The sequence below is a fragment of the Schistocerca serialis genome, chromosome 2 (genome assembly GCF_023864345.2).
Source record: "Schistocerca serialis cubense isolate TAMUIC-IGC-003099 chromosome 2, iqSchSeri2.2, whole genome shotgun sequence".
Lineage (NCBI taxonomy): Eukaryota > Metazoa > Arthropoda > Insecta > Orthoptera > Acrididae > Schistocerca > Schistocerca serialis.
Genome location: NC_064639.1, coordinates 615576398 through 615590935, shown reverse-complemented (window position 1 = coordinate 615590935; position 14538 = coordinate 615576398). Strand labels below are relative to the sequence as shown.

The 14538-nt window shown below is 36.1% G+C and overlaps 1 protein-coding gene across 6 annotated transcripts in view; it reads right to left on the bottom strand.

Moving 5' to 3' along the window:
• Window positions 1-3514: 3514 nt before the first annotated feature.
• Window positions 3515-14538, bottom strand: part of LOC126457665 (transmembrane channel-like protein 5) — a 294095-nt gene continuing 283071 nt past the window's right edge. For all 6 annotated transcript variants that reach the window (XM_050094160.1, XM_050094162.1, XM_050094163.1 and 3 more), the window contains 3 exons: window positions 8984-9045; window positions 7131-7179; window positions 3515-3763 (listed from right to left, as the gene is read on the bottom strand). In XM_050094160.1, the coding sequence (XP_049950117.1) occupies window positions 3705-3763; window positions 7131-7179; window positions 8984-9045 (170 nt within the window). In that variant the 3' untranslated portion in view covers window positions 3515-3704. The remainder of the gene's footprint in view (window positions 3764-7130; window positions 7180-8983; window positions 9046-14538) is intronic.

Here is a 14538-nt window from a genome sequence, read left to right as displayed (position 1 = left end):
TACATACATTAAATGAATTCGCAGTTGCAAATAAGAACAACCATCAGCTGTAGAATGGAATGATGACAATGAAAATCTGTGCCGCACCAGGACTCGAACCTTGATTTCCTGCTTATCACAAGCAGCCGCCCTACCATTTGGCTATCTGTGCATGACTCATGGCCAGACTCAAACTTCCATAAGTCGTCAACCATGCATGCATGTCCAAAGGAACTTTGCATTATAATCAGAATAACACAGGCACTGCAACACTGCACTCTGTACACAGTGTAAGTAATATCATAATAAATGCCTTGCCAGAGAAGTTCTAATTCTCATTGATTAAAAGTTCCTAAATTTTATCAAATGTTCATGTTTGTTCTACAACAAAATATGACTATCTCTATCAGATTTGTTACTCTACAATGAAATTTCCATGTACAAATATTGTGCACGAACATTGATGTTACCCATGTATGTATTAATGAATGTTGTGGGGAAAACAATTAAGTGATATCCTGTGTTCATGTGAGGGGAAAAAGCACAGCAAATAACTCATTCATCTTTTATTTCAAATATAAATCAATATAATAAATAACAGTGTCATATTTTCACATTGATGATCAATGACACACGTCTCAGTTTATTACACGAAACCTTTATTAAATTCAGTAACACACTGGTCCAGAACTGATCTCTGGTATATATTTAGAAATGAACAAGTCACTATATTCAAAATGACTGCAATCAACACACAACACTGCATAAATGAAGTCAAGAAATATAACTGCAAATTACTAAAGTAAGTGAAACAAAAGCACTGTTATCTCAATCTATACTTATTCTGTAAAAAAATTGTTCCATTGAGGTTTTAATTTTGATTGTGTTGAGTTAAAGTTGCCAGACACTTAGAGTTTAATGGATTACTAATTACACTGAGCAAATGTAATTGAACTTTGGCATTTTGTTATGTCTGATATTGGACTATAAATTTTTGGAGACATTTCATGTTATTGGCTTTCAAACGCCAAATTTGTGGCCATAGTAAGATAACATTACAAACATGATTTAAAGTGAGATTTCATACCTTATGTGAATATGAGGGAAATCTTTTTTCACTCATTCTGACTGAAATGTTCAATTTTCTCCAATAATTTTAGTGTTACGTGTTAATACCAGGTGTAATTCACTAAAATTTAAGGGTTGGAGCAGAAATATTTGTTCTGGTGCAAACTGTTGAATGTATTGATGACGTATATTTGTCTTATTTCTATTTTATATCATTATCCAATAAAATAAAAATAGAGCATAGCAACCTGTGTCACAATAAAAACTTATGCAATTAGACACAAATTGCTATAGCTTTATTTTGTTAGTCCACATATCAAAGAAAAGTAAACACATAACTGCAGAAGATAAATATTCTCTTAGCAACAGGTAAGTGGAAATAAATTATGCACATTTCACACATATAATATAACTATCTGAAATTATTATACAAATCCTAAGCAGTGAGAGTGTGCAGCTTCCCTTAATAACTTGGATGAAGTATCAACACTAAATGCAAATAGGCCATAAAACTTTATAGAATGATATTTTCAGTGTTTCATTTTACACTTTTACTATCTTTTAATTGTCAGAGTTCATCACAATTTTCAAGTTTTTATGATCTGGAGCAACAGCCCTCCACAGTTGATCTATTGAAGACATAAAGAATACTTACGTAATCCTGTGCATTCAAATTTAAAAACACATCCTTATCTTCACAAAATTTGAAGGGGAAAAAAAACCATAACAAAGTAATCCCAAACCTCCTTGAGGATAAGGTGAAGACAGTGTGTCCCATAATAATATGCTGATGTTTAGCTGTCAATAAATCATCTACTTACTGTTGATTCTGTTTGACAATTCAATAAGAACTTAGTTTAGGTATTAAATGTATAAGAAAACTAAATTACAGCACTATTTGGATAGCTGAATGTTCCTCTCACCTACAAAAACCAGGCCTATTAAATATTATTTCTCAACGTCAGTGAAGTTTTGGGATTTTTAACAAATACAAAATGTTTATTGAAGGGATACCTTACTAAAAACTACAGAACTGAAATACTGATTCAAGAACTGCTGCATATCTGACTGAAATATTAAGACGCCATCAAACATTTGATTGATCAACTAGAAAAATTTACATTTAAACTATTTCTCCTCTTTGGAATCTAGTGTAAAAGTGAAAAGTGTTGTTTGTAGTTGTGGGAAAAAAAATAAAGAATGTTAACAATATATTTAAAAGGAACTATAAAAAAATCACATTTAGAAAAATTCAAAACCAGACTAGATCTTTGACATTTCAAATTATTCATCACTGAAGAGAGGACAAAACATATACCTTCACATGAAGAGGAGGAGTTCAAATAACACAGTATTTGATGAAAGATAAACTCAAATTTGTCAATGATGTTTTTAGTTTCACCATTCACTGCCATTGTATGCCAATAAATATAGCAATCTCCAATGGAAAAAAAGCTTGAATCTGACACACAGAAGAACACTACCACTGTGCTAATACTTTTGGCTTCATCCATCACAAATCATAAATGGGTAAGTTTTATCTAAATAATTAATAACATACTTAAGTCACAGAACAACTCAAAGGAGTAAAAAAATCTATTGATATATCATCTTTTCAACTTAAACTACTATAACTGACAATGTGGAGGCCAAATTCTAAGAAATGGTTTACAATAAGTAATAGAGTGTATGTAATTATTACAGTGCCTAAACACAAGATATAAAAATAACTATTTTTAGTTTTGAGTCTGTGAGATAGATTGGAAGGTTATGAAATGCATTTTTAACAATGATGAAACTGATTAAATAAACCAATGAACTTGACTATGATTTTTTGTTTTGTATACTCTGCGACAACTAGTACACCATCTAAGTGCCTGTGAAGACAGTTTCCAGATGTATGTAACAGGGTGCGTTACCACCACAGGCACAGAAGGATTTTGAACATTTCGTTTTCTATTTGAGTGGAATGTTATCCTATATCCACATTTTTGGTAGTCTCTTGCTGCATACCAGATTTAGCTGCCACTGACTATTATGGATGGAGCTACACCAAATATGGTGTGTATTCATTTCCTCTGCCAACAAATAATGAGGGCCTGACATATGAAAAACCTCCATCACTGTAATGGGTACTATAGTGAAAGGATCTGTTAGAAGTATGGCTACAGTGCGGACAGCTGTACAGCGATATTTAATTCCTATACTAGAAATCCAGGTTCTAGAAACAAATTTTCTGAGTTTATCTTTCATTTTATTTACAAACCAGAAGAAAAAATGTATCCTCTGTAGTCCTCATCTGATAAATTAAAGCAAGTATGACCAGACTTAATGACATGCTATATATCAATAACAAATTAGAGATTGAAGAAACAGTTAACAATAGTCAATGATTCAACAAACAATATTACAGTCAATTCTACTCTGATAAAGATTTCAACACTAATGTTCAACAAGTAACACAACAAAAAATTTAATATTTTAATACTGCTAATCTTCAGGAAATGCCTTATGAGAACAAACAGAACTTGTTTGCAAAATGTAAAGCAACATAATAAAACAACAATTACTTTATGATGGATTTAAAGTACAATACACCATCAGTCAGTAGTAGTAAAACACAATTCAGCACATCATGTGTCAAGAGGCTGCTCTTCTTATCTTCGCATTTTGTGCCCTTGCCCTCGAAGATGGAATGGTTGCTTTGCTCTCATTCCTAAAGGTGAAATTGCAGGCCACAAGTTAAATATGTGTGGAATAACAAAATGAAACACAGATAACCAACAGTTCTCTCTGTCCTGCAGCCAAGAAGTTTACTAGTATATTAAGTGAACTACCATTAGATTTTTTAGTTTAAACACACATTTATTGTATACCTACTGCCCGCCCCCACTCTCTCTCTCTCACACACACACACACACACACACACACACGCACACACGCACACACGCACACATCTATCTAATTAATTCATAATATCTAATTATTCATATATATTGGCAGAACATTGGAATTTTACTGTAAAGTATATTAGTAACCATATACGTGTACTGTCATGGGAAAATATTGAAGTCATTCAAAGATATGATTTCTTTATTTTGTAAGGATTTCAAAACAAAAATAATGTTGATAATTATCGGGTAGTGTACCTGACGGATTTAGAGACTTCATAAAATTAGCAGATGGATGGAGAATGGTACCAACAAAGGAAGCTTGCTAGAAAGTAAGAAATATGTGAAACCAGTATTTGATAATATATCCCACTTGTTGAGAAATAGGATAGCATACGTCTAGATACTCAAATTATCAGCCCCAAATCTGAACACCAATTTAAAAATTATAGAAAATTAAGGTTTATTTTATGTATGGTGTAAAACAGCAACAATTATACACATTACAATTATACATTATACAAACAGATCTACATCAGAATTTAATTTCAAGCTGCTCTGATTCCATAAACGTGAAAGCATCATAAAATTCCAATGCCTCATTTTCTCCTGTGGCTCAGAGCAGATTACCCCTATCAAAGTAGCCTGTAATGTGTTTCCATGAGGACTGTCATTGAGGGTAATACTGTCTACATGAAAACTTCCACGTGACTCGGTGGATGCCTGGACAACACGACCATAGTATTCTCATCAAAAGTACAGGTCATCACAAGAGATCACTGCTCAATTATCAGCTCCAGATGTGGAATACACAGAGAACCCTTAATTTACAGTACTATGCAAAAATAAATCTCACTGTTTATCAATACATGTGAATATTCATTATGAGATAATCTCCCACAATACAGATACTAACATTACTGTCTTTATCCACTTATATGTAGAATCAGAACCTGTTCTCTTTTGAGGTGTAATCAACAAATCACGTGTGCTTCTTCAGATTCTCCTGGCATAATTCATGACAAAATAGTTGCAGGTGAACAGCTGGATTTCAGTGTCCAACAGCCACAATATTTCAGCAAGCAACCACATTATCATCAGATGTGCTGGTGAACTGGCTGCTTAGGAGCTGGTGTGGAACTATTATCACATATCCCCCCAACCCCCTACCCTCCAACCAGCTGCTCTCGTTATGATGTGGCCAGGGGTAGCCGCCACTCCTCGGCACACATCGTGAAAGGGGCAGCAAGTCAGAGGGAGGGAGGGATGGAGTGGGGTGTGGGAAGAGATAAAAGTATTCACATCTCAGCATACCTGATGATGTCACTTGGTGAAATGTAGTGCCTGCTGGACACTGACATCTGGCCAGTCACCCTTTAACTATTTCATCAACCAATTACTTTCTCCATCAGTACAAAAGCAGAACCACTAGGGACTTGGTAGTTTGCTGAAAGTATATCTCAGCCTCAATAGCCTTCCTGCAGTGGTTCATTCAATAAGCAAACAAAATTTGTGATCTGTACTGAGTTTTCCCTTTAGGGAGTGCTGACTACTGCATCAGGAAGACCACAAGCCAACGAGAGTGTGGCTTTGGTACCATATTATATTTCTGATAAGTGAAGAACTATTTCTGAAACAAATGAAACTTGTTGTTGTTGTTGTTGTTGTTGGCAAGAAATGAGGAATGCATGAGAGTGTGACTTAGCTATAAAAATAAAATTCCAGTCTCATGTTTGTAAGAAAGTGGCTGGAAGACAAAATAAATCTACATTATCCACATACCATAAAAGTGTCTACAAAATAGTTACTATCTACTGTTAGGGTTATGCTACATGAGAAGACATATTCATGATTTGTGAATGGTTTTTACACATATACCTAAATTAAGTCCCAAAAGTTCATAAATGAACAAATTTGCTTCATCTGAGAAGTAGTGAAAAGTTCTATATACATTAATTGCTAATGAATCTTTTCACTGTTTGCAGCCCATGGTGGCAGTCCAACACTGTTTATTGGCAGGTGGCAAACCCAGGATGTCAAATGCCACCCATCTCACAGAATGTGGTTTCAAAAGAAACCACCAGATGTCACAGAATAAGAAAATCAAAGAATGTCTATTATCTACTACCAAAAAAGTTATAATGTATTGAATGAAAATCATATTGGAGTACAAGGATTTATTGCTGTGAGATAATACACTGTGTGAAAAACAATGTGCAGCAACCAGAAAGGGATGAAGAAAGGAAATGAAGTTTCACTGGTTGACAGCATATGTGATGTTACTTCAGTGATTACAGAATAAGTCACATTTACAAAGAACTTGGTAGAATGAGCCCACACTGATGCTTTTGGGAAGGCTATCATAAAGTCACATTCTCTCCCAAGGCAGGCTGGTCCACAACTACTGTAATTCATCCTTGATATCCTGGATATTGGCACTGGGACAGAGTTGACAATTGAACTGATCCCACGTATGATCTATTGGGGGGTAGATGTGGATATCTTTCTGGTTCAGGGGTACCTTAACATTACGCCGACAGTTCACAGAGCCATGTGACATATTTGGACGAGCATTGTCCCATTGAAAAATGGCACAGTGGAACTATTGCACAAGAGGTAACAGATGAGGATGCAGGATGTCCATTGTGTACTATTGTGCCAGAATAGTTCCCTCAATTACTGCCACCCATGATCTGACTCAAACCCAATAGCTCTCCACAACATGACACCAGGCTTAACACCAATGTGCCTCTCCAAAACATTGGTAAAATTGAACTTCTGTCATTTGGGACAGTGTAGAGCAGTGATTCATCATTGAACACAGTACGGTGCTAATCATCGGCACCTTTCCTGGTCATGGCACTGCAAATGCAGCAGTTTGTCTTGTGTTATTGGCAGCTTATGCATGGGATGGTAATTCCTTAGTCAGGCTGATGCTAGTCTCTGATCAATGGTGCAGGAATACACAAAATATTGGAGGAGTCCATTACTTGTTCCCAGATGAGAGGCGTGGATGTGAAGGAGTTGCAATGTGCTTGGTGCTCAATGTTGTTATCCCCCATTGTGGCGATCCGATACTCTACTAAATAAGGCCTTGTAAGCAATTGAAGGCAATCGATATAAACAGAATATACCCCTACTGTACCCACATTCACCAACAATAATCTGGCGTCTCCTTTGCCAGGTACATACCTTTGAGGGCAGCTGAATAATCACCAGATAAAGGTGAATCCCAGTTTGTCTGAAATAAAGTTCACAAGGAATTAAATTATGTTGAAAGCATTTTCAAATATGCTATAAAATTAAAAGATGCATAAATTGCAGCAGAGTGTGCACCGATATGAAACTTGCTGGCAGAGTAAAACTGTGTGTTGGACTGGGAGTCGAACCTGGCACTTTTGCCTTTCGTGGTCAAGTGCACTATCAATTGAGCTATCTGCACATGACTCATAACCCATCCCCACAGCTTTACTTTTGCCAGGACCTGATCTCCTGCCTTTCAAATTTCATAAAACTTCTTCCTTGAGTCCTGGTCCGGCACACAGTTTTTTATCTGGCAGAAAGTTTCCATCTTCTCTATGTTTGTTACACTGCATTAAATATGTGTCCTTACATACATGAAATTAAAATCTTACTGCTAACAACATTTTTCTTTATTTATTTGCTTTCATTATTTCATTTATACAAATCTGCATGATGCCTAGCATGTCAGTAGCAGTTAAATACTGTCACATCTGTTCGTTTATTTAAATGAACAGAAAAAAACCGCAAAATACTGAAACAGTTGATAATATTTTTGCTACTTACAAATGAAACACAAAATGTTAAATACTGAACATAACAGACAGAATAAAGTGCAATAAAATATGAAAGGTGTTTTCCATGCAAAAGCAAATCAGTGGATACATAAATCAGTTTAAAATTCATTAGGCTTAAGAACTTGAGAGTCCTTTGCCTGGAGAAAAGAGAAAATGGGAGTCCACAAGGATTAAGCCTGAAAAGTTACTGAGTGTAAAAGGAGGTACAACTGGATTGAGAGAGTCGGAAATTAACAATGAAGTGCAGCAGACAATATTTTAAAATTAAATAGAAAAGTTATTAGTGTGAAAGACAAGAGTCAGTTATAGTCCATGATTCCCTTACATGAGACTCCAGGAATGTAATCTGATGGTTCTTCAAGAAGCACTAATTTAGGTCACTTTCAACTTTTTTGGCTTATGGACAGATTCATTAGATTTTGGGCATCTAGCTGCAGAAATTTCAATTCTTTAACTGATATTTCAGCTTTACATCTTTTTGGCCATCGTCAGTGAGCTGGTAGACTGACGTTACAGAACTCATATAAACTGTTTCAAACACAAGAGCTATGTCACTGTTAGTGAGCTTGTTTAACTTTGAAAACACTAACTGTGTCTTTATAGTATCTGAGGGGACAAAACATTGGGCATTGGTTCACACCTTTAACCATGTCCTAATGCCCAAGTAATGAAAGTCATCAAGGATATAAATACCGACCGACCTGCATTGTACATTTAAAAACTGACGGTCACTCAGCAAGTAGTGGAGGGGTGTGTATTGTGAATTACTAGCAGGACAACAAACAAGGGGATCGGGCAACAGACTAGAATGAAAGACACAACCATGATTTTAATATCAATGAAATGAAGGTGAGCAGGATATGTAACCATGTGAATAGAAGGTGACTGTGCCACAGATATTTTTGCTGGCTTCAAAGAGACAATGAAAGTTTTGACTATTACCAAAAGGAAGGTGGATGGAAGACATTAGAACACAAGCAGAAGCAACATGGATGCATATAACTGATGACTGTAATGGGTGGAAAAGCTTGTTGAGAAAGTTGGAAACCCTCAATATGTCAAGATAAGCATTAACACAATGGTGTATCATTTCCTATTCAGAAAAACTACTCTGCTGTCACTTGCAGACAAATCTTTTATATTCACAGTACAATGCAATGTATAAAATGCTATTATAATTTAAATCTTATATGAGGACAGGAACTTTATATTCTGATTATTACTCACCTGGCGTTTCCTCATTTTTCGTGGTGAAGGTTTTGGTCTGCCATCCGACCATCCAGGGTATTCTGAAATATATCAAACATCAACATCTAACTTTTTGATTTGTCTACAGAAGAAATACTTGCAACAGATAACTTATACACAGTCTGCTCTGATCTTAGTAAACAGTTGAATGCTCTAACCAACATAATAAATGAAACACACTACAAAATCAAAATGCTATCAAGTTCTACACTACAGGGAGAACTGTGAATTGATCCATGCAGAGATTACTTAGCATCAGAATTACCAGTAATTACAACAAGACATACCAACAGAGCTCTAATTTTCTAAGTCTGCTCATAATTCCAGGTGGTAAGTGGGTCAGAGATCCATATACCTTAGCTGTTAACTATCATTGAACCCAGATGTCTTTAAGCACAGATCTTAAGCAAAATTTTTCTGTCAAAATGGACAACTGTCCAAATTGCTGCAGAATTGTTAACAATGGCAATCAGTATGAGAAATATCAATATTATTTGGTGACTGGGAATATAGTGATAAAACACCAATAAAAGTGAATGAAAAATAAATCACACATATAACAAGGTACTGAACAAAAATTGCGAAATACAGGTCTTTGTTGATATCGATGGAAGAGGAACCATCAAAATTTACATAATACTCAACAAAGACTTGATATAGCTTGCAGTCAAGCCAGGAGCTCCTGTACCTAAAGTTCTACAAAATGGTGAAAGCTCTTTATACCCTAGCAGAAAGTTATTTTGAAAGGGAGAGCAAACGTCGTTTATTGTAATGAAAGTAGATGAGCAATGAAGGTTTTAAAAGATAAACTTCAAAGTAACCAATATATAAACTTTCTCACTGTGGTGTTTCATGGAGGCACAAGTTAATAAAAAAAAATATCAGGTAAATATTGAAACCACAAGAACTAATAGGAAACTACAAGAACTAATAGGAAACTACAAAAAATTTGGAAATCATTTCCCAATGCAACTTTCTCACCAGTTGACAGCTTTGTAACATTGCTCTTTACAAAACATGGTCTGCACAGAAATAACTGGGGTAAAGATGCAAGATGCCATGTGAGCCACAGTAATAAAAGCTGTTATATCGACATCCAAAGTAAACAGCACCCCAGTTCTCCCACCAGCAATGGCTAGTATAGAGGGCCCAACAATATCTGTGCAAATGATGGAAGAACCAAAGAAACATTAATACGAAATTAAGGTGCAGCAACAGTGATTTTGCTATCTTGAAAAGCAGACACCATACCTACAACAATTGTCTCCCAGCCTTCATCAGCAACAGTTTCAGAAACTTCATCAGCTATTGTCCTTGCATCAGTAGCTCAAGGCCTTTCAAAAATATTGGGCCCTCCACAAATTTCAGTATGGCAAGACCTTTCACTACCTGATATGCCTCTATCATCATTACTAATATCAGAGGCAAGCATAAGAAGTGCAAGAATCAGGAAACTTGCAATTCTGCAGGATTTTTGGTACCCAGCCTCTGTTTGAGGACTACCTTAACTCGCATAACTGCAAGTGCACGTCTTATAAGCTCTAATTTCAATTTCCAACAGAACTACTCAGTCAGAACAAATATTTTAGAAAATAGTAAATTTTGTATATTTCACTAAAATATAACAGGTCTAAGAAACAAACAGGGCCAACTGTCATCTGCATTAATGATGGCAATTCAATTGACAATGCCAATTCCCATATGTTATTTTCACTATTCACCATATGGTGGAAAGGACAGAAATTAGAAGTGGTGCAACTAGATAAATCAACTTAAGTGCTTGTTACACTTGGAATACAATGGAGAACTGTGGTGTGATAATGTTTGTTAAAAATAATGTAGTATATATGTCTACATATGTAAATAATTATTGTGTTGACCAACATTTTGAGTCTTGTTTCATTGGACTCCTCATAAATACGCTGTCTATTTATGTGATTATTGTTTACAAACTATCATGAATGGTGAGTACAGCATATTCCACAAGTAAATATAATGATTTTTGCTTCCCTATTCTCAAAATCCAAATAAATATTCACACTTGGTGATTTTAATGTACCTTTTCTTACTTGTAATAATGACAGGACACAATCTGAGAATGTAATGAGTTCTTTTAACCTGAGGGCAGTTGTCGACTTTCTCACAAGTGTGTCAATGAACTGCACGATACTGATTGACAATATTTCTGTAGATCATAATAGATCTCCCCCGACCCCGGGTTCTGGATGACTTTCCTGAACTCTACCCTTTTTTCTAAATAGTGTTTTTCCTTCACCCCCTTCCCTCCCTTTCAAACCTTTTGCCTTAAGGAGGCGTTACGAGCTCCGAAATCTTGCATAAATAATACCATTTATAAATGCGTTTTCCTGCAGTTGCTTGACAAGTAGATTTTGTATCTATCCAGTTACATTACATTTTCGAAAACTGATTATTTTCAATGATAACAAATGTATGACACAAATCTTAAACAGTCTGTCAGACCATGATATGCAGCTGTTGAAAATGTATCACATAAGCCTTGCAAACAAGAGTAGTTTTATCAACAGGGTGTATACGTGGCCGAGGAAAAAAAATTCCCGGATTTTTCCCGGATTTCCCGGTTAGAAATACACTTTCTCCCAGATGAAAATACACTTTTTCCATGTTAAGTAACAGTATACTTCCTTGTAACCGTAAAACTTATCAATCCTTTTGATGGTTGTGGTTTTATACACCGGCATAGAATTTCCCGGCACTTTAGAAAACGAAGCTCAGGGAAAAAACACGTTTTGGAAAGATGTCTGATGTGCAGCAACATGTATACTGCATATTTTCGTATTATGAAAGTATAAATATGAATTCCACCAAACACCGCATGTTACTTTCTGAAGGATTGAAATCGAGATAGCGATGCGCTTCTGTAAGCGAGTCGCAGCTCACGTCAAGCCATAGCTTCAGCCGTTGACAGCGGATATTCAGAGCATAGGACATGTGACAGTCAGCCAATACGAATATCACTGTTAAGCAGCGCGAACACACAAATAGGTAACGGTAATAGTTTAAATGAATATACACAGTATTACTACAAGAAAAGAAAAGCTTTCATGTATAATATTGGTCTCTAAGATTAATAAGCTGCAAGAGAAGCTAAGCTTTCACACATAATGTTGATCTTCTTTTGCGTGTGTTACACTTCAAGATACATCACACATATATGCCACTAAAATTTTTAACAACGACATAAATGTCTGATCTGCTGGGCTCGAAAATGTTGTCAATGGTCGTCCTCAAAGATCCGATTTTTGAATGAGAGTCAAACGCTCTGTGATTTAAGAAATTCATCGGACATTTGCGAACAGAGTTCTTTTTGCTTATAAGGAAATTTACTTTGAAAGTAACGCTTTTCAAACAATCATTTGGAATATTTTCCCTCGACCTGTTAGACTCGTTTCAGCAGTTGCCAAAAAGCACCAGATAACAGGCGTCGCCGCGCTTGCGCAGCTACGATGACGCAGGAAGCCCGTACGTTCATACGTGTAAAACATTAAAAGATCTTACATTATGTCATAAAGGAAACAAGACATTATAGGACATTCCAAGAGTATGGGAATTTTGTGAAACATACCAAAATGCATAATTCGGCTTAAAGTGCACATTCGTATGTCCAGATGGAGGTATAAATTTTCTTGCAGTACCAGTACTGTATGTTTGGTTCTTTATTATGTCATAATGCCATACGTGCTAGAAGATGAAAACGTGAACTTGAAATGCAGCAAACAGTTGAAACTAGCCAATAGTGTGGAATCAAACACTTCGTTTCAAATAAATTTACTGCCTCAGCAGAAGCAAAATTTCTTAAACAAACCAACAAAAATAACTTCATTGTTCTGCAAGGTGATTAATGCTTGACTGTCAGAAACGTGGAAACAAAATAAAATCTGAAACTAATAACATATTTTAGCTTTCCGTAATTATGTGAATGTATTTTAATTCACTTGATAGCTCCTAGCCACAGAAATCCGATTTGTTTTCATTTGACATGAGAGCAATTAACGAAGAGAAAACAGCAAAACCACTTAACGGTAACATGGGTCACGTGGAGATTACCACCTCCCCACTACAACTCAGACTGCTCTGTGCGCCAGGTCCAGATCTACGATATTTCTGAACCTGGACAATATTAGATAGTGGCGCTCCCCCTCCCTCAAGCATTTGACGTAGGATGCTAAAAATTTTAAAAATAGACTTTTCAAAAATATCTTCATTTTGTAGCGCACATCTTTCTGAAGAGTATGATACATAAAACATGTATGTTTGAGGGAATGTAAGACATGTTATTTGGTCTTAAGTGTGCCGAAGTGCAGCGCCATGCCTCTTCATGCAGCATTCTTCCATCGCATGTCTCTATATTTCACCCTGTGGAATTCAAATGTTTATTATTTTGTAATATGTGCCACCAAACTATATTCAAGCCAGCGGAAATTAAAATGTTCTGTGGTGCCTCTCCTGCTCCCAGTCAGCTGGTTTGACACCCTGCCCCTTCTCTCTCTCTCTCTCTCTCTCTCTCTCTCTCTCTCTCTCTCTCTCTCTTTTCCCTTTAAGAACAATTCTTGCAATTAATACTGGATGGGATTATTTGTAACCGGCAGAACAAGGACTCTTCAGAAAATTTGCAGTCTTTATTGCATATTAGCTAATAACTTGCTGTTTTGTGTGACATAAAATTAAATAAGGATACATAAAATGAGTAAAGACAAGAGATAAGCAAGACAGTACACATTTCTTCAATCCTTAAGCCCTAGCTTTTCTTTCCTCTCTAATCTTGCCACAGCTTTATATGGCATACTTTCCTTTCTGGCAAAGAATCTATTACCTCAGCCGCGTGGGATTAGCCGAGCGGTCTAGGGCGCTGCAGTCATGGAGTGTGCGGCTGGTCCCGGCGGAGGTTCGAGTCCTCCCTCGGGCATGGGTGTGTGTGTTTGACCTTAGGATAATTTAGGTTAAGTATTGTGTAAGCTTAAGGACTGATGACCTTAGCAGCTAAGTCCCATAAGATTTCACACACATTTGAACAAATTACCTCACCAAAGGTCGTAATTGTTTTGCTACATGGAAAAACGAAACGTTGTTGTCTAATACTAGAAAAGCTGTTAGCAAAATAGTACCCAAGACTAGTGTGGTTTCTCGATCTCATTACGTGTATTTTGTCACTGTCCGCTAGATAAAACGAAATAGGCCTGCCTAATATTGCAGCAATTGTTACATGCACCAAATAAACGAGACTGTTTTGGCACAAATGGTCATTTTCATAATACGACAGAATATAATTCACTAAGTACCAATATCAAATGCCTATTAGGCCTACTACTAGCAAAAAGTTTTATGTTAGGAAATAGTTTCACATTTCATCCATGCACTCTAGCTTCTGAAGCATGAGATTGAAAAGCAGTAGTACAAAATTTTTATATAAATTTGGAATCGTCATATTGTTCCGTAATTTGTGTGAGGCCCCGTTTCTTCTCCTTCTTTGTTCTAACAAACAATCTTGTCATCAC